This window comes from Ranitomeya variabilis, chromosome 2 (genome assembly GCF_051348905.1).
Source record: "Ranitomeya variabilis isolate aRanVar5 chromosome 2, aRanVar5.hap1, whole genome shotgun sequence".
NCBI lineage: Eukaryota > Metazoa > Chordata > Amphibia > Anura > Dendrobatidae > Ranitomeya > Ranitomeya variabilis.
This window is the reverse complement of record NC_135233.1, coordinates 594602947-594626764: the sequence shown is the minus strand read 5'-3', so window position 1 is coordinate 594626764 and position 23818 is coordinate 594602947. Positions and strand designations below refer to the sequence as shown.

General features: G+C 45.8%; 1 protein-coding gene across 2 annotated transcripts in view; it reads right to left on the bottom strand.

Moving 5' to 3' along the window:
* ACSF3 (acyl-CoA synthetase family member 3) overlaps positions 1-23818 on the bottom strand; it is a 59121-nt gene that overhangs the window by 30568 nt on the left and 4735 nt on the right. For both annotated transcript variants that reach the window (XM_077288438.1, XM_077288436.1), the window contains exons 2-5: positions 20807-21595; positions 17771-17926; positions 5990-6144; positions 5505-5650 (exon numbers count right to left, since the gene is read on the bottom strand). In XM_077288438.1, coding sequence (XP_077144553.1) covers positions 5505-5650; positions 5990-6144; positions 17771-17926; positions 20807-21454 — 1105 coding nt within the window. In that variant the 5' untranslated portion in view covers positions 21455-21595. The remainder of the gene's footprint in view (positions 1-5504; positions 5651-5989; positions 6145-17770; positions 17927-20806; positions 21596-23818) is intronic.

Here is a 23818-nt window from a genome sequence, read left to right as displayed (position 1 = left end):
TGCCGAGCTTAATGCCAACCCGGAGAAATTCCAGAAATACACTAGGATGTCGCAAGACTCGTTCCGGGATTTGCTTTCTCGTGTCCAAGGAGTCATACGGAGACAGGACACCCAGCTCCGTAGAGCGATTCCACCGGAGGAACGTCTACTGGTTACATTAAGGTACGTTCAAAATCTAAACCAATGACAGTCCAAATTTAGTGTTTTCTGACATGTTTTTTTGGGGTATTTTCCTTTCTTTCTTTAGTGTAACCACACCATAAAAAGAATAGATTGTAATGTTTTTTGTGTTTGCTTTTCTTACAGATTTCTGGCAACCGGAGAGAGTTTATCATCCCTCCACTTCCAATACCGGCTTGGAATATCCACCCTGTCCGGACTAGTTGTGGACACCTGCCGGGCTTTGTGGAATGTACTCCGGGATGAGTTTATACCCGTACCCACCGTCGACATGTGGCTTGAAATTGCGGAAAAATTCTGGAGTGTGTGTGATTTCCCCAACTGTTTAGGAGCGGTGGATGGAAAGCACATTCGCATTATCAAACCAGCCAGAACAGGATCGGAGTACTTCAATTACAAAAAATATTTTTCTGTTGTGCTCATAGCAATAGCCGATGCGAACTGTCACTTCATCGCCGTGGACATTGGAGCTTTTGGCCGTGGCAACGATTCCCAGACTTTCAAGAACTCGGATATGGGCCGCCGTGTGTATGGCAACAATTTCAATTTTCCTCCGCCACAACCTCTCCCCAACACTCAAGGTCCACCGATGCCATTTGTTATGGTTGGGGATGAGGCCTTTCAGATGTGCGAAAACCTACTGAAGCCCTATTCCAGTCGGGACTTGAACCACACTAGAAGGATCTTTAACTACAGACTGACCAGGGCCCGAAGAACAGTAGAGTGTACCTTTGGCATTCTGGTCTCTAAATGGCGCATTCTTGCATCAGCCATAAATCTAAAAGTGGAAACAGTCGACGAGGTGGTCAAAGCCTGTGTGGTTCTGCATAATTATATAATGGTTAAGGAGCAACCCAACATTGAACTGGATGAATCAGTTGCACACCCACTGCCCGATTTCCAGCATCACCCGCTGCGGTCAACTGCAGCCGTTGGTCACATGCGGGACCAATTTGCTGCCTTTTTCGATTCAGATATTGGACGTGTGTCATGGCAGGACAATGTTGTGTAAAGGTCCTGTTGTAATTCGATCTGTACCAGTAATTTTCTACAATGATAATAAGATTTCTCATTAAAAAAACTTTATAATATTTCTCATTAATAAACTTTAGTTTTGGTTGTGTTGACCGTGTCTCCTATCTTTTTCCTCTCCAAACCAAGGCTGTCCTAAAACTGGCAGTATTTGATCTGTATTTAATATCAGTTTTTGTAATCCAAAACCAGGAGTGGGTGATAAAAGCAGAGGTGCTAGTTATTATGTTAATATCATAATTTACCTCTAATTGTTCCACTCCTTGTTTTGGCTTACAAATACTGATATAAAACACTGGCCACATACTACTAGTAAGGGCAGCCATGTTGCTTTATTGGTAAGCTTGTTGACGTCATTGCGTCATGATTCTCTTCTCCTGTATCCATTGGACACAAGCTGAAGAGACAATCACTGTCACACTATCTATACTCATCAAGTCAGGTGTCAGAAATAATGAATTAATGATAAACATATACAGGCTCATGAATTCACTATTTCTGACACCTGTGCAGGTGAGCATAGATATGTAGTGTGTGACCACCATTGTCCCTCAAGTTGTGTGTAATAGATTATGTATGAAGAAGAGAAAATGGTGGTTATACAAGGCAGTTCTCTACTCAACAGGTCAGATGTCATAACTAATGAGTTTTTTGACACCTGACCTGTTCAGTAGACCTGTTCAGTAGAGGTCTGCACTGTATTTCCACCATTTTCTCTTCAGAATGCCACACTAGGCACAGACAAAAAGAGATTATGGAGATACATGTAATATTTTTTGGCCCACCTCATATCTGTATACTAAAGACACACAAAGCTGCAGTCTTTTTATTTTTAACTAGTGGAGATATGATGTGGCCCAAAAAGTAAGTGTGTGGCGAAGTTTCTTGGCGCACGGTGTGTGTTGCCGGCGGCGGAAGACACAATAAACCAAACCTAATTTGGGCAAATCAAACTTTTTTTATTTTGTAACAACCCAAAAATGTATTTACTGCGCCGGCTTGGGGTAGAGTGATGTAAACGGGGGGTGTGAAGCACTGAGGCCTGGCTAACTGTGGACGACGCAGAGGTGGCAGGAGAAGGGGCAATGAAACTAGAAGGGTCTGGAAGTTCGGGGATGGGGCTTGACACATGAGAGGCTTGAGACGCACTGGAAGGGTGAGACAAACCTGACATTACAGACACATTGGGAGGTGAAGGGGGAGGAATGCTAAGAGTCCTCTGTTTTTTGTTTTTTTTTGTAATTTCTTTTTGGTTTGCCTGGTTGTGGGAGGTCTTGGTGGGCTCATATGGCGAGGCGGCGGGTGACCTGTCAGGGTCCGGCTGCACTGTGCCAGAGTCCATTGTGCTCATAGATCGTGCAGCCATGCCAGAGTCCATAGTGCTCATAGAGTGTGCAGCCATGCCAGAGTCCATAGTGCTCGTAGAGCGTGCAGCCATGCCAGAGTCCATAGTGCTCGTAGAGCGTGCAGCCATGCCAGAGTCCATAGTGCTCGTAGAGCGTGCAGCCATGCCAGAGTCCATAGTGCTCGTAGAGCATGCAGCCATGCCAGAGTCCATAGTGCTCGTAGAGCGTGCAGCCATGCCAGAGTCCACAGCGCTCGTAGAGCGTGCAGCCATGCCAGAGTCCATAGTGCTCGTAGAGCGTGCAGCCATGCCAGAGTCCATAGCGCTTGTAGAGCGGAAGGCCATGCCAGGGTCCTGCTACATCGTGGAGGTGGCGGTACGGAAGGCCATGCCAGGGTCCTGCTGCATCGTGGTGGTGGCGGTACGGAAGACCATGCCAGGGTCCTGCTGCATCGTGGAGGTGGCGGTACGGAATGCCATGCCAGGGTCCTGCTGCATCGTGGTGGTGGCGGTACGGAAGGCCATGCCAGGGTCCTGCTGCATCGTGGTGTCAGTGGAGGAGGTCCAAGCAGGAGCAGCGGATGTCATGGTGGTGGCGGTGGGATGTCCAACTGCACTCGGCATGGTGGTGGTGCTGTAGTGGTGTCCGGCTGTGGAAGGAATTGAGGTGGCCGTTCAGTGGGATGCAGCAGAGGTCGACATTGAGGTCAATCGTGACAGTGAAGGCACAGGTGGATATGCCCCCACTGTCTGCTGGAAATACCGACTCTGCTGCATAGCCTGCACGTAAGCAGCATTGCAGGCCTGCATGACACTCAGCTGGAGAGCAGGAGTAAGGTGTTCCGACATGCCCTGCTCAATTTGATTAAAAAAATGATGTGCTGGCCTCTGGAGGTCGGCTTTCACTTGAACAAGGCTTTTGCTGACCTCATGGATACGTGCATTTAAGAGGTTATGTAAAACATCCATTCGGTCACCCAAAGCCTTGATTGCGTCGTGTAAAACCGAGCTCAAGTGCAAAAACTCGGGCATGAGTGACCTGTCCGAAGTCCTCTGCCGCTGCCGGGAGGAGCCCAAAAAAAAGGGGGCAGTGGAAGAGGACTGCGAAAGGGGAAGACCTGATGGACCAGCTCCCTGGTCTCCCGTTAGTGTGGAAGGCCCAGTGTGGAAGCTGCTGCGCTGCTGGATGGCTGGGACGGGTCAGTGGCTGTCGGATGAAGGACCGCTCCAGAACCTGGGCCAACAGTAGTGCTGTATGTGCTGTGAAAAAAGGAAAAAGAAAATTACTATCAAAAATTTACCAGACGCAAAATCCTGTGGAATGTAAAAATACAGATTATGGCAATACAATACAACCTAATGCACGTGATAAATACTTACGTTCTCTGGGCAAGGACCGGTCTTAAGAATGACAGTACTCGATGGTATTTGTAACATCTGATCCTTGCTCCTGAACCACTGGGAACACGGCTCTCTTGACGCAGGTCCTTGTTGAAGCGGTCCTTCATCGAACGCCAACGTGTTTTGACTTTGGATACTGTTAAAAAAAAAATTGTCGCCAGAAAAAGTACTTTTAGCCGTGCTCACACAACTGTGTGTGATGAGAGAAACTCCAGAGAGTTTCTTTCATCACACACAGTCGAGTGAACACGTCCAAGGTCTCTGCTACTTCACACTGCAGTGCTATACTTACCAAATGCAGTTCGGACCCATGTCGGGGCGTTGTCCCAGCCATCCCACATCGCTTGGGCCACCTCATTCCATAACCGCCGGATCGTGATGTTGTTCGAGTGCAGTGGATCCCGGGTGTCCCACAACGGGACTCGCTCCTGAACCAGGGTGATAAGGAGGTCATTCTCTATCAGATCATCCTCCCGTTGTGAAACCTAAAAATTAAAGAAAGTCATTAAAGTTTGCTCAATTAACATAAGGAAAAGAAAGAAAAAAGATGCTGAGAAATGGCATGAATAGGAAAGTCAACATACAAAAGGATTCCAGAAGAAAAAAGTAAAGAAATACGAGTGGAAAGAAAGGAAGATTCAAGAATATTACACTGAGGACAGTCAGCCTTGTATACGTACCCGCTGCCGTCTTGCCACCGGACCTTGACTCCGCTGCTCCTGCCCTGTCTCTGCCGCAGTAGAAGAGCTCTAAAAAGAAAGAAATGGCAGAAATTAGGACATGTAGAGACAGAAAACAGAAAATGAAGGCATTGGCTAGGATATACTCACATTGTTCAGGGTCTTGCTTTCCTCCAAGATGTAGCCTGTCTGTGTCTCGTCTGCTTCAGAGTCTGGTGAGAAGTGACCTGCAACTGTCCACACCCTCCCTTTATCACCTTGATGGTGGGGGGTGGCTTATCAGTGTCTATACATGTTTTTCTCAATTGAAACGCATGCGTTAAAAAACGCAACAAAACGCATGTGCTTAAAAACGCATGCATTTACATTGACAGCAATGCGTTTTTTTGTTGCAATCCTTGCGCAATCGAACGCATGCATTTCCTGGCGGCAAATAGAGGCCTCTAGAAATTACTACATGTTGCATTTCCGCGCCAAGCCGCAAACGACGAGACGACGCATGCGTCGTCAAACGCGGCAAAACGCGAACAAAAAAAACTGCATGCGTTTTTAATGTTAAATATAGGAATACACGACACATGCGTTTATATGCGGTACAAACGCTGCGGCCACAAACGCAAATGTGAAACCAGCCTAATAGGGGTGCCCAAACTTTTTCATATAACTGTATATGTGATAATTAATCAGCAAGATAATAAAAGGTGGAGGCTCACTATAAAAGTTTGTGGAGCGAACAGAAGCAGGATCACGGAACAATGAACGATGTAAGGCCTGGACCAGGGGGTCCCTAGATGAGACCAGAAAGAAACAGGCTAAACTTTTCTATATGTATTGCAGTCTTCATATATTAGATCCTGATGGGTTACCTGGTACTCGCGGTCCATTGAGTGGGTTTGTCAGCGCCATGCCGATTTCGGTCATGCCGTATCTCTCTAGAAGAGTGTGGCCAGTAATTTCTCTCCAGCGCTCCAGAATCGGCACCGGAAGAGCAGACGACCCAGACACCATTAACCTGAAAAATAGAAAAATCAGTCATTTTATCAGGGGCACTTCATCATTTAAGAAGCGGGGTGTCCAGTAGTAAACCTAAAGAAGTGTACTAATCACAAAATTTCAACCTGTGGTTCTCCAACTTCTGTAAAACTACAACTTCGCAGGTTGGGGGCTGTAGTTTTGCGAAAGCTGCAGATCCTCAGGATGGAAAGTGATAGTATATAACGTATAGGTAGAGGTGTCGCTTTTTATCTTCCCACTAAAACAAGGGCATTTTTGGGTTGTCAATTAATGTTCATAGAAATCCAGGCATACAGTATACTATGGATTCACCATGTCATCAGTGTTGTAACAATACCTGATATTCTGCCGGCACATTGCCTTCACGAAGTCCTTAACGCCTGGCTTGGTGAGGTGGCTGTCATAGTAATCGATCAGTTTACTGTAGATGGTGGGTACGGCCATGAAGACATTAATAGAGGGTGAATCGGTGCTCAGAAAGTGCTCCCATACCTACAGAAAAGAAAGCAACAAATTTGACTTTTTTTTCTTTCCCAAAAATATTTAATATTTTCATAGGTTGGACTTTTATGGACTCGGTGATACCAAATATGCCTGTTTAATTTTTTTAGTATCTTTATTACAGTATATAGTACAAGTTTCTATAAAAAGAGGCCACCGGCTGCCGTGGTACCTTATTGGCAACCCTGCAATGGGCACCAGGATTGTACCACTGAAATATTGCTTTCAGAGACTTAATTCTGCTACTTCATCAGGTACCTAGCTCATATGATCGCAGCAGCCATTACTGGCCTTAGTGACGATGCTGGCATGAACGGCATTTGACTGGCTGCAGCGGTCATGTAAATGATAGACAACATGTGACTATCTGCAGGACCTGTTGGGACCACTGAACCGGCAGCACTGAAATGGCAGGGGATTGGAAAGGTGAGATATGTTTTACAGAATATTCTCAGACAATACAGTATCTATAGCAGGTGACGCATTTTAGAAATATTCCATGGCCCTGACATTTCGTTGATCCTCTGACTCCAGTATTTTCCAGCCCCTGGAAACTTATCATGTACAGTTGTGTGAAAAGGTGTTTGCCCCCTTCCTGATTTCCTATTCTTTTGCATGTTTGTCACACTTAAATGTATCAGATCACCAAACAAACGTAAATATTAGACAAAGATAACACAAGTAATCATAAAATGCAGTTTTTCAATGGAGGTTTTTATTATTAAGGGAAAAAGAAATACAGATATTAGGTTTAGGATGCAATCACTTTTTCACACAGGACACTGTAGGTTTAGATTTCTTTTTCCCTTAATAATAAAGACCTTCATTTAAAGGTACCTTCACACTGAACAACTTTCCAATGAGAACGACAACGATCCGTGACGTTGCAGCATCCTGGATAGCGATATCGTTGTGTTTGACACGCAGCAGCGATCTGGATCCCGCTGTGATATCGTTGGTCGGAGCTAGAAGGCCAGCACCTTATTTCGTCGTTAGGTCGGTGTGTATCGTCGTGTTTGACAGCAAAAGCAACGATGTCAGCAATGTTAAACATGGAGCTAACGACCTGTGAGAACGATAAGTGAGTCACCGTTACGTCACAGGATCGCTCCTGCATCGTTGTGGAGCTGCTGTATTTGACATCTCTACAGCGACCTAAACAGCGACGCTGCAGCGGTCGGCTCGTTGTCTATATCGCTGCAGAGTCGCTGAGTGTAACGGTACCTTAACAACTGCATTTTGTGATTACTTGTGTTATGTTTGTCTGATATTTACATTTGCTTGTTGATCTGAAACATTTAAGTGTGACAAACATGCAAAAGAATAGGAAATCAGGAAGGGGGCAGGCAAACTTTTTAACACAACTGTATGTCCTGACCGAGGTTAATGGAGGGTTCACAGAAGGACTCATATGCTATAGACTATGTAAAAGTTTCTATTAAATATCCTGAATATTAAATATATTCAGCGGAAATGAATACAGTGGTTTAAACTTTTATAATATTCCAACAGAGAGCAGCTCAGATACATTATCGGCGAGGACGGGTGGTAAATTATCCCAAACTATCAACCAGTGATGTGCAAACAGCAACTGAAAATATCTAATGGACAATGACTCTGCAAAACCTAGAATCATGTGCTGGGGATACAGCAGAGAGGACGACACAGGATACGCGTGATCACTGATGGTATGTCGGCTCATCTATATACTAAAGTATTAGGGAATTGCATGACTAGTGTTTCCCTAACATACTATTAGGCTGTGCGCACACGTTCTAGTTTGCTGCGTTTTTTCCTTGCAGATTTGCTGGCAAAACCTGAAGCAAATCCTGCTGACAGCAAAGTGAATCATAAACTTGATGTGTCATGCACACGTTGAATACATACATATATTACACTGCTGGGACAAGTCTTTACCCCCTCCTCTACACAAAGCAGTGACGGGTCTTTACCCCCTCTACACAAAGCAGGGCCAGTTATCTTTTTCCTCTACACAAAGCAGGGGCGGGTCTTTGACCCCCTTCTACACAAAACACGGGTGGGTCTTTACCCTCCTCTCTACACAAAGCAGGGGTGAGTCTTTTCCCTCCTCTCTACACAAAGCAGGGGTGGGTCTTTACCCCCCTGTACACAAAGCAGGGGTGGGTCTTTACCCCCCTGTACACAAAGCAGGGGTGGGTCTTCACCCCCTCTACACAAAGGGGTGGGTCTTTACCCCCCTCTACTCAAAGCAGAGGTGGGTCTTTACCCTCCTCTCCTCAAAGCAGAGGTGGGTCTTTACCCTCCTCTCTACAAAAAGCAGGGGTGAGTCTTTACCCTCCTCTCTACACAAATCAGGGGTGGGTCTTTACCCTCCTCTCTACACAAAGCAGGGGTGAGTCTTTACCCTCCTCTCTACACAAAGCAGGGGTGAGTCTTTACCCTCCTCTCTACACAAAGCAGGGGTGGTGTTGTGGGTTCCGCTCTTGGGCTCCCTCCGGTGGTTATAAGTAGCATTTTTGTGAGTTCTGCTCTTGGGCTCCCTCCTGTGGTTTTGAGTGGTATGGCTGCTTCTTGGATTTAGCATCAGCAGCTGTTTTCACTGATCGTCTTTCTGGCTCTGCTATATTAGTCTGGCCTTTTCCCTAATTCAATGCCAGTTGTCAATTGTTGAGCTTGGAGTCATGGCTCTCTGAGGATTTCCCTGTCACTCTGACCATTTCAGCAAAGCTAAGTCCTTGCTTGTCTTTTTGCAGTTCACTTGTTGTGGACTTTGTTGTTTAGCACTTTCTATGTTTTGCTCATTTGTCCAGCTTATCAGTATGTATCTAGTCAGCTAAGCTGGAAGCTCTGGGCAGCAGAGTTTATTATTTGTGGGGGGCTGTCCTATCCTTTGGGGATTTTCTCTGAGGCAAGATAGCTTTCCTGCTTCTACCTTTAGGGGTAGCTAGATCTCCGGCTGTGACGAGGTGTCCAGGGAGTGATAAGAACATCCCACGGCTACTGCTAGTGTCTGTGTTAAGATTAGGAACTGCGGTCAGTATAGTTACCACCTGCTCAGAGCTAGTCGCATGTCGCTCCTTAATCACCAGACCATAACAGTACAACTGGCCAAAAATGAGCTGAATGCATCTCAAAAGAAGGAATAGAAAAAGAGTTCTGAGCCATTTTTTTTTTCTTTAGTCTGTTTTGTCTTTTTCCTTCCTCTTAATCTCTGGGTGATTCAGGATTTGGATGCGGGCATGGATGTTCAGGGGTTGTTTTCTCGTGTGGATCAGCTTGCTGCAAGAGTACAGAGTATTCAAGATTATGTTGTTCAGACTCCGGCCTTAGAGCCTAGAATTCCTACTCCAGATTTGTTTTACGGGGATAGATCTAAGTTTTTGAACTTTAAAAATAACTGCAAATTGTTTTTTGCTCTGAAACCCCGTTCCTCTGGTGACCCCATTCAGCAAGTAAAATAGTTATTTCTCTGCTGCGTGGTAACCCTCAGGACTGGGCATTCTCCCTTCAGTCAGGGGATCCGGCATTGCTTAATGTAGATGCATTTTTTCAATCGCTTGGATTATTGTATGACGAACCTAACTCTGTAGAGCATGCTGAGAAAACACTGTTGGCCCTGTGCCAGGGTCAGGAAGCGGCAGAATTATACTGCCAGAAATTTAGAAAATGGTCTGTGCTCACTAAATGGAATGAGGATGCTCTGGCAGCAATTTTCAGAAAGGGTCTTTCTGAAGCCCTTAAAGATGTTATGGTGGGGTTCCCCACGCCTGTTGGTTTGAGCGAATCTATGTCTCTGGCCATTCAGATTGATCGGCGCCTGCGCAAACACAAAGTGGTGCACCATATGGCAGCGTCCTCTGAACACAGTCCTGAGCCTATGCAATGTGATAGGATTTTGACTAGAGCGGAACAGAGGGGATACAGACGTCAGAATGGGCTGTGTTTTTACTGTGGGGATTCTGCTCATGCTATTTCTGATTGCCCTAAGCGTATTAAGAGGGTCGCTAGATCTGTTACCATTAGTACTGTGCAGCCTAAGTTTCTCCTGTCTGTGACCCTGATTTGCTCATTGTCATCTTTTTCTGTCATGGCATTTGTGGATTCGGGCGCTGCTCTGAACTTAATGGACTTAGAATTCGCTAGGCGCTGTGGTTTTTCTTTGCAGCCTTTGCAGAGTCCCATACCCTTAAGGGGTATTGATGCTACACCGTTGGCCAAGAATAAACCTCAGTATTGGACTCAGCTGACTATGTGCATGGCTCCAGCACATCAGGAAGATTGCCGTTTTCTGGTGTTGCATAATTTACATGATGTTGTTGTACTGGGTTTTCCATGGTTACAAGTACACAATCCAGTGCTGGATTGGAAATCAATGTCTGTGACTAGTTGGGGTTGTCAAGGGGTAAATAGTGATGTTCCTTTAATGTCAATTTCCTCTTCCCCCTCTTCTGATGTTCCTGAATTTTTGTCAGATTTCCAGGATGTATTTGATGAGCCCAAGTCCAGTTCCCTTCCTCCACATAGGGACTGTGATTGTGCTATTGACTTGATTCCTGGCTGTAAGTTCCCTAAGGGCCGACTTTTCAACCTGTCTGTGCCTGAACATACCGCCATGCGGAGCTATGTAAAGGAGTCTTTAGAGAAGGGGCATATTCGGCCGTCTTCGTCACCATTGGGAGCGGGATTCTTTTTTGTTGCCAAGAAGGATGGTTCCTTGAGACCCTGTATTGATTATCGCCTTCTTAATAAGATCACGGTCAAATTCCAGTACCCTTTACCTTTGCTCTCTGATTTGTTTGCTCGGATTAAGGGGGCTAGTTGGTTTACCAAGATTGACCTTCGAGGGGCATATAATCTTGTTCGTATTAAACAGGGTGACGAATGGAAGACTGCATTTAATACGCCCGAAGGCCATTTTGAATACCTGGTGATGCCTTTCGGGCGTTCTAATGCTCCTTCTGTTTTTCAGTCCTTTATGCATGATATTTTCCGCAATTATCTTGACAAATTCTTGATTGTGTATTTGGATGATATTTTGATTTTTTCCAATGATTGGGAGTCTCATGTGAAGCAGGTCAGGATGGTATTCCAGATCCTTCGTGATAATGCTCTATTTGTGAAGGGGTCTAAGTGCCTATTTGGAGTTTAGAAGGTCTCTTTTTTGGGGTTTATTTTTTCTCCTTCGTCTATAGAAATGGATCCTGTTAAGGTCCAAGCCATTCATGACTGGATTCAACCCACATCTGTGAAGAGCCTTCAGAAATTTTTGGGCTTTGCTAATTTTTATCGCCGTTTCATTGCCAACTTCTCTAGTGTGGTTAAACCCCGACCGATTTGACGAAGAAAGGCGCTGATGTGACTAATTGGTCCTCTGAGGCTGTTGAGGCCTTTCAGGAGCTTAAACGCCGATTTACTTCTGCCCCTGTCTTGCGTCAGCCGGATGTTTCTCTTCCTTTTCAGGTTGAGGTTGACGCTTCTGAGATTGGGGCAGGGGCCGTTTTGTCACAGAGGAATTCTGATGGTTCCTTGATGAAGCCATGTGCCTTCTTTTCCCGAAAGTTTTCGCCTGCGGAACGCAATTATGATGTCGGCAATCGGGAGTTGTTGGCTATGAAGTGGGCATTTGAGGAGTGGCGACATTGGCTTGAGGGAGCCAAGCACAGCATTGTGGTCTTGACCGATCATAAGAATCTGATTTACCTCGAGTCGGCCAAGCGGCTGAACCCTAGACAGGCTCGGTGGTCCCTGTTTTTCTCCCATTTTGATTTTGTGGTCTCATATCTTCCAGGATCTAAGAATGTTAAAGCGGATGCCCTCTCTAGGAGTTTTTTGCCTGATTCTCCTGGAGTCCTTGAGCCGGTTGGCATTCTTAGGGAAGGGGTGATTCTGTCTGCCATCTCCCCTGATTTGCGGCGGGCGCTTCAGGAATTTCAGGCTGATAAACCTGACCGCTGTCCTGTGGGGAAGCTGTTTGTTCCTGATAGATGGACAAGTAAGGTAATTTCTGAGGTCCATTGTTCTGTGTTGGCCGGTCATCCTGGGATTTTTGGTACCAGAGATTTGGTTGCTAGGTCCTTTTGGTGGCCTTCCTTGTCGCGGGATGTGCGTTCTTTTGTGCAGTCCTGTGGGACTTGTGCCCGGGCTAAGCCTTGCTGTTCCCGCGCTAGTGGGTTGCTTTTGCCTTTGCCTGTCCCGGAGAGGCCTTGGACGCATATTTCCATGGATTTTGTTTCGGATCTACCTGTGTCTCAGAGGATGTCTGTTGTCTGGGTGGTTTGTGACCGGTTCTCTAAAATGGTCCATTTGGTACCTTTGCCTAAATTGCCTTCCTCCTCTGATTTGGTTCCATTATTTTTTCAGCATGTGGTTCGTTTGCATGGCATTCCAGAGAATATTGTGTCTGACAGAGGTTCCCAGTTTGTTTCCAGGTTTTGGCGGGCCTTTTGTGCTAAGATGGGCATTAATTTGTCTTTTTCTTCGGCGTTCCATCCTCAGACAAATGGCCAAACTGAGCGAACTAACCAAACCTTGGAAACCTATTTGAGATGCTTTGTGTCTGCTGATCAGGATGATTGGGTGGCTTTCTTGCCGTTGGCCGAGTTTGCCCTTAACAATCGGGCCAGTTCGGCTACTTTGGTTTCGCCTTTCTTTTGTAATTTTGGTTTCCATCCTCGTTTTTCTTCAGGGCAGGTTGAGCCTTCTGATTGTCCTGGTGTGGATTCTGTGATGGACAGGTTGCAGCAGATTTGGACTCATGTGGTAGACAATTTGACGTTGTCTCAGGAAAAGGCTCAGCGTTTTGCTAACCGCCGTCGGTGTGTTGGTCCTCGGCTTCGTGTGGGGGATTTGGTCTGATTGTCCTCTCGTCATGTTCCTATGAAGGTTTCTTCCCCTAAGTTCAAGCCTCGGTATATTGGTCCTTATAAGATTTCTGAGATTATCAATCCAGTGTCTTTTCGTTTGGCCCTTCCAGCCTCTTTTGCCATCCACAATGTTTTCCATAGATCTTTGTTGCTGAGATATGTGGTACCCGTTGTTCCATCTGTTGATCCTCCTGCCCCGGTGTTGGTTGAGGGGAAGTTGGAATATGTGGTTGAGAAAATTTTGGATTCTCGTTTTTCGAGGCGGAGGCTTCAGTATCTTGTCAAGTGGAAGGGTTATGGCCAGGAGGATAATTCTTGGGTGGTTGCCTCCGATGTCCATGCCGCCGATTTGGTTCGTGCTTTTCATTTGGCTCGTCCTGATCGGCCTGGGGGCTCTGGTGAGGGTTCGGTGACCCCTCCTCAAGGGGGGTACTGTTGTGGGTTCCGCTCTTGGGCTCCCTCCGGTGGTTATAAGTAGCATTTTTGTGAGTTCTGCTCTTGGGCTCCCTCCTGTGGTTTTGAGTGGTATGGCTGCTTCTTGGATTTAGCATCAGCAGCTGTTTTCACTGATCGTCTTTCTGGCTCTGCTATATTAGTCTGGCCTTTTCCCTAATTCAATGCCAGTTGTCAATTGTTGAGCTTGGAGTCATGGCTCTCTGAGGATTTCCCTGTCACTCTGACCATTTCAGCAAAGCTAAGTCCTTGCTTGTCTTTTTGCAGTTCACTTGTTGTGGACTTTGTTGTTTAGCACTTTCTATGTTTTGCTCATTTGTCCAGCTTATCAGTATGTATCTAGTCAGCTAAGCTGGAAGCTCTGGGCAGCAGAGTTTGCCCTCCACACCTTTAGTCAGGTGTGGAGATTTTTGCATTTCTCTGCGGTGGACTTTTTCTAGTTTTTATTACTGACCGCACAGTGTTCTGTCCTGTACTAATTCTTTCTAGCTAGTAGTGGCCTCCTTTGCTAAATCTTGTTTCATACTACGTATGTCATTTCCTTCTCCTCTCACAGTCATTATTTGTGGGGGGCTGTCCTATCCTTTGGGGATTTTCTCTGAGGCAAGATAGCTTTCCTGCTTCTACCTTTAGGGGTAGCTAGATCTCCGGCTGTGACGAGGTGTCCAGGGAGTGACAGGAACATCCCACGGCTACTGCTAGTGTCTGTGTTAAGATTAGGAACTGCGTTCAGTATAGTTACCACCTGCTCAGAGCTAGTCGCATGTCGCTCCTTAATCACCAGACCATAACAGGGTGGGTCTTTAACCTCCTCTCTATACAAAGCAGGGGTGGGTCTTTACCCTCCTCTCTACACAAAGCAAGGGTGAGTCTTTACCCTCCTCTCTACACAAAGCAGGGGTGGGTCTTTACCCTCCACTCTACACAAACAAAGCAAGGGTGAGCCTTTACCCTCCTCTCAATACAAAGCAGGGGTGAGTCTTTACCTTCCTCTCTATACAAAGCAGGGGTGAGTCTTTACCCTCCTCTCTATACAAAGCAGGGGTGGGTCTTTACCCTCCTCTCTATACAAAGCAGGGGTGAGTCTTTACCCTCCTCTCTACACAAAGCAGGGGTGAGTCTTTACCCTCCTCTCTACACAAAGCAGGGGTGAGTCTTTACCCTCCTCTCTACACAAAGCAAGGGTGAGTCTTTACCCTCCTCTCTACACAAAGCAGGGGTGAGTCTTTACCCTCCTCTCTACACAAAGCAAGGGTGAGTCTTTACCCTCCTCTCTACACAAAGCAGGGGTGAGTCTTTACCCTCCTCTCTACACAAAGCAGGGGTGAGTCTTTACCCTCCTCTCTACACAAAGCAAGGGTGAGTCTTTACCCTCCTCTCTACACAAAGCAGGGGTGAGTCTTTACCCTCCTCTCTACACAAAGCAAGGGTGAGTCTTTACCCTCCTCTCTACACAAAGCAGGGGTGAGTCTTTACCCTCCTCTCTACACAAAGCAAGGGTGAGTCTTTAACCTCCTCTCTATACAAAGCAGGGGTGAGTCTTTAACCTCCTCTCTACACAAAGCAGGGGTGAGTCTTTACCCTCCTCTTTATACAAAGCAGGGGTGGGTCTTTAACCTCCTCTCTACACAAAGCAGGGGTGGGTCTTTACCCTCCTCTCTATACAAAGCAGGGGTGAGTCTTTACCCTCCTCTCTATACAAAGCAGGGGTGAGTCTTTACCCTCCTCTCTATACAAAGCAGGGGTGAGTCTTTACCCTCCTCTCTATACAAAGCAGGGGTGAGTCTTTACCCTCCTCTCTACACAAAGCAAGGGTGAGTCTTTACCCTCCTCTCTACACAAAGCAGGGGTGAGTCTTTACCCTCCTCTCTACACAAAGTAGGGGTGAGTCTTTACCTTCCACTCTACACAAAGCAGGGGTGAGTCTTTACCCTCCTCTCTACACAAAGCAAGGGTGAGTCTTTACCCTCCTCTCTACACAAAGCAGGGGTGAGTCTTTACCCTCCTCTCTACACAAAGCAGGGGTGAGTCTTTACCCTCCTCTACACAAATCAGGGGTGGATATACGCACCACCCCTCTACATGAAGCAGGGACAGGTATAAGCCCCCCCCTCTACATGAAGCAGGGACGGGTCTTTGCCCCCCCCCCCCCTTCATGAAGCACGGACGGGTCTTTGCACACCCTCTACATGAAGCAGGGACGGGTGTTTCCCCTACCCCCCTCTTCATGAAGCACGGACGGGTCTTTGCTCCCCCCCCCACTTCATGAAGCATGGATGGGTCATCGCCCGCCCTCTACATGAAGCAGGTGCGGGTCTCGGTCTTTGTTCTTGCTTTCTGGTCTGCCAAACTGAATCCAGCCATAATAGATTGGAGAGTTTTCCGTTCAGTTCAAACCAGACAAGCCACTGAACAATAGTAGCAGGAATACATGCAGGAAAATTAAGGAAAGGAAGTTCTTGCACCTATAGTGCTGGCAGAAGGATGACAAAGAGGAATAGCTCAATGAAAAGGACTGGATGGCAAGTTATAGAGCATGAGAATTGGGACAGTTCCTAGATTAATTAGACTGGTTTTATTGGTATTAGATATGTGTGATAAATATATATAATATTAGATTGATATGTCTACTGGCTGTGAGTAATAAAATCACAGGTGGGAAGAATAGAAGCATATTCGCCTCTTTTCTAAATATTAATAGTTTGGGAAGTTTCACATTGTCCTCTATGGAGGATGAAAGGCAGAATTGATTCATAAAGTGCCTACATTGCCATAAGCATAAGTTACTGTGCTGATAGTGAGAGCGAGGACAACTCCTGGAAAGAAGAACAGATGTGATGATAATGGAGACACCTGCACAGTGCTACAACTAAGCAGGGCTTACCTATAGGGTATGATGTATATGTAGAGGCCAACTAGATATGTCCAGTTCTCCTTACTACTCCCATCCCCCCATCCCATGCCACTATCGTATGTGATTGCTAATGGAGGCTGACATGCCGACCCATTCCTGCCCCGTGCTGTGCGCAGAACTCATCTCAGGACTGATTAAAGGTGAATCTCTCCGTGCCTCAGTACACGGACGCCCTCCATGTTCTTGTAGAAAACTCCAGGCTTTAGATTCCCAGGAGCTGATCGCGGTCTCAGCTCCCCTCCTACTCCTCACACCGCTGCTCCAGAACAATTCTCTGTAAAATGCTGCGAGTATTAACGCGCTTTACTGCAGCTGAGAGAGACATCAAGACCGCAGAGGAACCTCTTAATTCAGCGCAGCCGGACGAGCAGACTGGAAAAATCTACGCTGAGTGTTCAGACCACGCGGCCGGGTCTTTGGCTAATGGTCGGCTCAGATCGATGGAAGTCGGAAGCTTTTAATTGGCAGAACAGGTTATGTCCTATATTACAGGGAACATTGTATATTGTAAGACTCGGTCCCATCAGGCTGTACGCACAAGAGACATTTTAAGCAATATTTTACTGAAAAAGCAATTTTAACAAATGTCCTAAGTGTACAAAGAAAAAACCTGTGTACTCACCTCTTGCACTGCCGTCAAAAATATTTGCCTTTTCCTGCAGTATCATTCACAGCATATTTGTCCGTACAACCCCTGCTCTCACTCCCCCCTTCCCCAACAACTTGCACCCATTTTCGATGCACATATCATTCTACTATGTACAGGAACTATTGTGATTCTCCTGCTCTGTAATTTGCCATTCCACTCATTCTATCTCATCAGCATTCTGCCAGCACTTTGAGTCCAGCAACTGCCTTTCCCCTTTCCCTGCCATAGTCTATTGTTTTGGGGTTTGAATGATGTAAGCATACTCCTACGATCTTTTAAAGCTATTGCTTTCTTAATATGAGATGATAAGTGTTGTATTTAATTACTGCACTGAACATAGACATATCCGTGTATTTAAAGGGTTACAATCATTGTTAAAATTGCCTAGGACTTGTAAAAAGAGGCAACTTTGCAATTTACTTGTTATTATAAATCCTCTCTGTTCTCAAGAACGGAGGTTTTTTTTTATTATATTGTTTTCAGCTCATTGCCTAGGTGATCAGCCACCTCTGCAGTCCATCTGCAGTGGTCGGTCTCCTATGCAATGAGTGGAATGCTTACATGTTCTTTGCTATAGAGCACTGGATCCGGTCAGTTTCAGTGCCTCTGAGGAAGTAAAGTGTCCTCTCCTTGCAGTGGCACAGCAATGTCACCAGCCCAGCTGTCAATCACACAGGAGAGCAATGCCCCCCCGGCAACTAGAGGGGCTTTGTTGTGCTGCTCACAGTCCCTTTAAATACACTAATCACTTCTTACCTTTTTTGGAGAGAATTCAGGGAGCATGACGCAGGTCGCCCCCACCCACAGTGGACATAGCAATTTGTTGACCACTCCATGGACGTGATGGAGAGGCAGAATGTGCAAAATACAGTCAGATTTAGTCCACGACCATTCACTGACCAGAGCGGATACCTGCAAGGAAGGAAACAGCAGATAACAATGAATGAGGGTCTTAAGTGGATCAGAGTATTCACCCCCTTGGCATTTTTCGTGTTTTGATACCTCACAACCTGGAACTTCACTGTTTTTTTGAGGATTTGCATCACTTCATGTAGAGAACCTGCCTCCAACTGTGGACATTTGGTTTTCTTTTTATTGTGAAACAAAAAACAAATAGGACAAAATAACTGAAAACTTCAGTGTGCATAACTATTCATCCCCCTAAAGTCAGTACTTTGTAGAGCTTCCTTTTGGGGCAATAGCTGGTGCAAGTTGCTTCGGATAAGTCTCTATGAATTTTCCACATCTTGTCAATGGGATTTCTGCCCATTCTTCAAGGAAAAACTGCTCCAGGTCCTTCAGGTTAGATGTTTCCTCCGGTGAGCAGCAATCTTCACCTTCACGTCTGACCACAGACTGTCGATTGGATTAAGGTCTGGGCTGTGACTCCAACACATTTACACTTTTCCCCTTAAACCACTCCAGTGTTGCTTTAGCGGTATGCTTTGGGTCATTGTCTTGTTGGGAGGTGAATCTATGTCCCAGTTTCAAATCACTGACAGACAGAAACAGGTTTTGCTCAAGAATATCCCTGTATTATGCACCATCCAGCTTCCCCTCAACTCGGACCATTTTCCTTGTCCACTTTCCTTGCTGCTAAAAAACATCCCCACTTCATGATGCTGCCACCACGTTTCACTGTGGGGATGGTGTTCTTGGGGTGAGGAGCTGTTAGTTTGGCGCCAGACATAGCGTTTATCTCGGTGACCAAAAAAGTTCAATTTTGGTCTCATCTGACCTCTCATCTGACCCCAGCACCTTCCTCCATTCATTTGGGGAGTCTCCCACATGTCTTTTGGAAAACTGAAAATGAGCCTTACAATTTTTGTGGGTAAGTAAAGGCTTTTTTTGGCCACTCTTTCATAAAGGCCACTTCTTTGGAGTATACAGCTTATTGTGGTCGTATGGACAGATACTCCAGTCTCTGTTTGGGAACTCTGCAGCTTCTTCAAGGTTACCTTTGGTCTCTGTGCTGCCTCTCTGATTAATGCCCTCCTTGCCCGGGCTGAGGGTTTTGGTGGGCGGCCCTCTCTTGGAAGGTTTGTGTGGTACCGTGTTCTCTCCATTTGATGATAATGGAACATGGTGCTGCGGGGAATCATCAGAGATTGGGATTTTTTTTTATTTTTTTTTATGACCCAACCCTGACTTGTACTTCTCAACAACTTTGTCCCTGACTTGTTTGGAGATCTCATTGGTCTTCATAGTGTTGTTTGGAGATCTCCTTGGTCTATATGGTGTTGTTTGGAGATCTCCTTGTCTTCATGGTGGTGTTTGGAGCTCCTTGGTCTTCATGGTGTTGTTTGGAGATCTCCTTAGTCTTCATGGTGGTGTTTGGAGATCTCCTTGGTCTTCACGGTGTTGTTTGGAGATCTCTTTGGTCTTCATGGTTTTGTTTGGAGATCTCCTTGGTCTTCATGGTGTTGTTTGGAGATCTCCTTAGTCTTCACGGTGTTGTTTGGAAATCTCCTTAGTCTTCATGGTGTTGTTTGGAGATCTTCTTGGTCTTCATGGTGTTGTTTAGAGATCTCCATGGTCTTCATAGTGGTGTTTGGTTAGTGGCATCTCTTGTTAATGGTGTTGCAGCCTCTGTTGCCTCTCAGGAAAGGTAAAGTGTATATACTGACAGCCATGTTAAACTTAGATTGCACACAGGGGACTTTCTGTCATTAAGCACGGGACTTATGAATGGAATTGCTTTCACCAGAAATTTTTAGGGGCTTCATTGCAAAATGGGTGAATACATATGCACATGCCAATTTTTAGCTATTTGATCCCATAATTGTAATTCATGCCTACATTTTTCTCACTTCACCAACTTGAGACTATATAAATCACATTACAAAAATATTTAAACACAGATTGTAATGCAACAAAATAGGTAAAAAGCCAAGGGGAGTGAATACTTTCACAAGCAACTATACATGTCTTGGCACTTAGCACACTCTCCTTTCAGAAACCTCAAAAAAACTGGGTGACAACTCCGGCCCATATGACACATTAGGAAACTTATGTAGTTTTCAAGCAGAGAAAACGTATTTTTTCACAGCATGTTTGGGAATCAGGTGTTAAGAGAGGCAACATTTTTATGCTATGATTGCATATCTTATATGTAAGGTTTTGTCGGGGACAATGCTTTGTCAAATCAGGAACAATTATCACCTATAATGGCCATGGGTTCCATCGCAGGGTTCCAGGACAGTTATATTAATAATTACCTATCCTCAGGATAGATCACCAATATCAGAGCAGTGGAGGTGTTTAGTGTCGGACCCCCATGAATACGATATTAATGATCTATCTGAAGCTATTTACAGGTGCACGGTAGGAGGAAGTAGCTGTGTATGGAGCCAGGACACCACAGCCCCGGGGCGTACACCGAGTAGTAGTTGTTCTGGCATACTGAATCTCAGCTCCATACCTCTGTCATCTGGGCTGCAGTACTCAAGCTAAGCTGTCCAGGCTCTACAACAGTTGTGAACCAGTAAGCAGCTGATCAGTGAAGGCGCTGGGTATCGGATTCCCACCAGTATGATATTGATGACCTATGTAAATGGAGTATGGTCACTACAACACTCTGGCAGTCCCATAGACAATGATTGGAGCGGTAGTGCAAATACAAGACCACTCTATATTTAGACGAGATCTGGGATCCCGATTCTTACATTAGTGAGACCCTCATAGATCATCTATCTTGTGGATAGGTATGGTTCTATTACACAAGCAGCCATCTTTCTTGCTGCAACCCTATTCAGAGGATGTCTACTTTTAGTTTCCACATTGATTTCTTACCATAGCACTTAGGTTTTGGTGGGTGCTGAGGACACCTTTTGGTCTTCCAGTGGTTCCGCTGGTATAAATAATCATAGCTCCCCTTTCTTTCCAATCCAGGTCAAAAGGATCATCCTCTAAATGTACTGTTTGTTCTGTAATGCTGTGCTGGTGGAAATTAGGTACAGTAAGGTTTGCGATCCCCAACTTCTCTGCTAAAGGCGCAATTACATCTGTGTAGTTTGTCTCTGCAACCACCAGCGCACTCTGGGAATCCTTCAATATGTACTCCAGCTCTAAAGGGGGGTGATTCTTAAATAAAGGGACTGCAATGGCACCGCTCATCCACGCTGCCCATTGACACACCACATAGGAGGAGTCATTGGGGCAAATAAAGGACACTCTTTCTGGAGGGAGGTCATTTCTGGGGATACCCAGAAGACGAGTTATTTCTTTAGATAGAGTGAAGCTCCTGAGATATAAATCTTGGTAGCTGTGAGATCCATGTTGGTCAACCAGAGCTGTTCTGTGACCATAGACTGCAGCGTGATAAAACACCGGAGTACAAGGCTGGGTCTGGCTGGGTCCAGGAGTATGAAGGGAGCAGGAAAGCGTACGGAGGCAGTGAAGTCTTAGTGTTGATAATAGAAGGCGACATCCTCCAGCCATTGCCCTCTGTGTCTTACAGTGGAACGGAAAATAAAATAAAAAGGAAGAGCAGTATATGGGAGCACAATGTCCGGTCTTAGAAGCAAAGTCATTTTACCTATGAACCATGATGAACAATTGAAGCAGGGCGATTCCTTTGCGCTGTAAAAAAAGGAAAAAGGAAAATGTTACTTTATTTTGGAATACTTGTCAGATAATAATAAATTGGACAATGCAGCAGTCTGTGCTCCAGAGCTGCTGTTTAGAGCACTCAGCTGTCACTCTCAGGACAGGAGAACTCGACATCCAGTCCGAGGATTGCGATGCGAATCTCCCTTGAGTATTTGGCCATCTGATGGCACCATAACCACATGCAACCAAAAAATCTTCGACACAAAAAAAAAAGATATATGTCAAAATACAGGACATTTGTGGTTTTTTTGCGGAATCTTAGGGGTTTGCCGCATTTTATTCAGGCTGATGTATTTTAACATGAACATTTATTTTGCTCTTACAGGTGATAAGTTGCTGTCAGATGTGTCAGCAGTAACTTACTTCTATATTGAGAACACAAGTGAACCTATCACACCATTAGAAAAACATGGTCTTGTTGTCCACTTTCAGATTTAAATAAAGTTGCTTTTGGTGTACATTCCAGTCCAATAAGTCCAGGGATTATCCCAAATCACATGCTCTGCACATTCTTTTTCAGTGGGTATATTTTTTTTTATCAGTTTTCAGCCAGCACTATATGTGCTGTAATTTCCTTTACCTGACCTCCAAGCATGTAATGTGTGTGTTAACCATTATCCAATTGATTGCCCAAGGTGACCTCAAAGCCACCTTCCTGATAGGTTTATATGAAGCTTGATGGACAGAAAAGCAAGAACAGAAATGCAAAGATCGGGCCCCCCTTTCTGTAATCTGTCTAGGAGTCTCTGCTACCACAGACAGATTACACTTGGCAACAGGCAGAGCACAGCAAGTTAAAGGGCTTATCCGGCCTTGGGGTACAAGTCTGCAGTCACTCTATGTGATTGCAGACTTGTGAATCCTCGCAGTGCACAATCTTCTCATGCTTGCGCTAGGAGCAGGCGGCCATGTGATCTCAGGTATGTGATTTACATACTTCAGACCAAATTCTGGCCTCACTCAATGTACCTGCAATGAGCGAGTGCATGTACATCTAGTCGGTACGTGACAGCATGTATGCAAATCGCATATTTGCAGTCAAGGGCCCGCAGCTCCCGGCACCAGAGAACCCTGACAGCGTGCAGTGCAAGCGATGTGAAGCTTGACAAGTCTACAGTCACATGCAGTGACTGCAGACTTGTAGCCCAAGGATGGACAGCCCCAAGTTGCATACTTCTGGCCACATTCCAACTAGACATGTCTGACCTTGCTCAATTATTTTGCATTGAGCGAGGCCACGCACGTCTTGTAGGCACGTAACTGCATTTATGCAAATCTCATACTTGCGGTCACGTGCTTGCCTGCTCCCGGTGTTAGGACCAGAGAACACTGACAGAGCACACACTGCACACTGTAAGAATTCGAAAGTCTGCAGTCACATAGAATTACTGCAGGCTTGGACAACCCCTTTAAACTTTTATAAAGAATTATATGGCCATTCTGACACTGATAATCAAAGTAAACAAAACAGCTTCATCAGGTCTTAGAGATCTATATAGTAATCAGTGTGTATTGTGAAAACTAGTGACCAGTAGGGTTGAGCGAAACGGGTCGTTCATTTTCATAAGTCGCCGACTTTTGGCAAAGTCGGCGTCTCATGAAACCCGACCCGATCCCTGTGCGGGGTCGGCCATGCGGTACGTGATCTTGGCGCAAAAGTCGCGTTTCATATGACGCGTTTAGCGCCATTTTTTCAGCCAATGAATGAGCGTGGGCAGAGTGATGACATAGGTCTTAGGGGAGTGAACGCCTATCGTCATGTTATCGCTTGTGCGCAGTAGGGATTTGGAATGTGCAATACAAAATTTTCTGTGCTGGGACGGAGGGGGAGAGGGGGAGAGAGAGAGAGAGGGGGAGAGAGAGAGAGGGGGAGAGAGAGAGAGAGGGGGAGAGAGGGAGAGAGAGAGAGGGGGAGAGAGAGAGAGGGGGAGAGAGAGAGAGGGGGGGAGAGAGAGAGAGAGGGGGAGAGGGGGAGAGAGAGAGAGAGGGGGAGAGGGGGAGAGGGGGGGAGAGAGAGAGAGAGAGAGAGAGAGAGAGAGAGAGAGAGAGAGAGAGAGAGAGAGAGAGAGAGAGAAAAAAAAAATCCCCATTGAGGTGCATAGGGTTTCGTGTTCCGGCCGATCCTCGACTTTGCGCAGTAATCAGCCGATTTCGCCCGACTCGACTTTTCCAACAGTCGGGTTTCGCGAAACA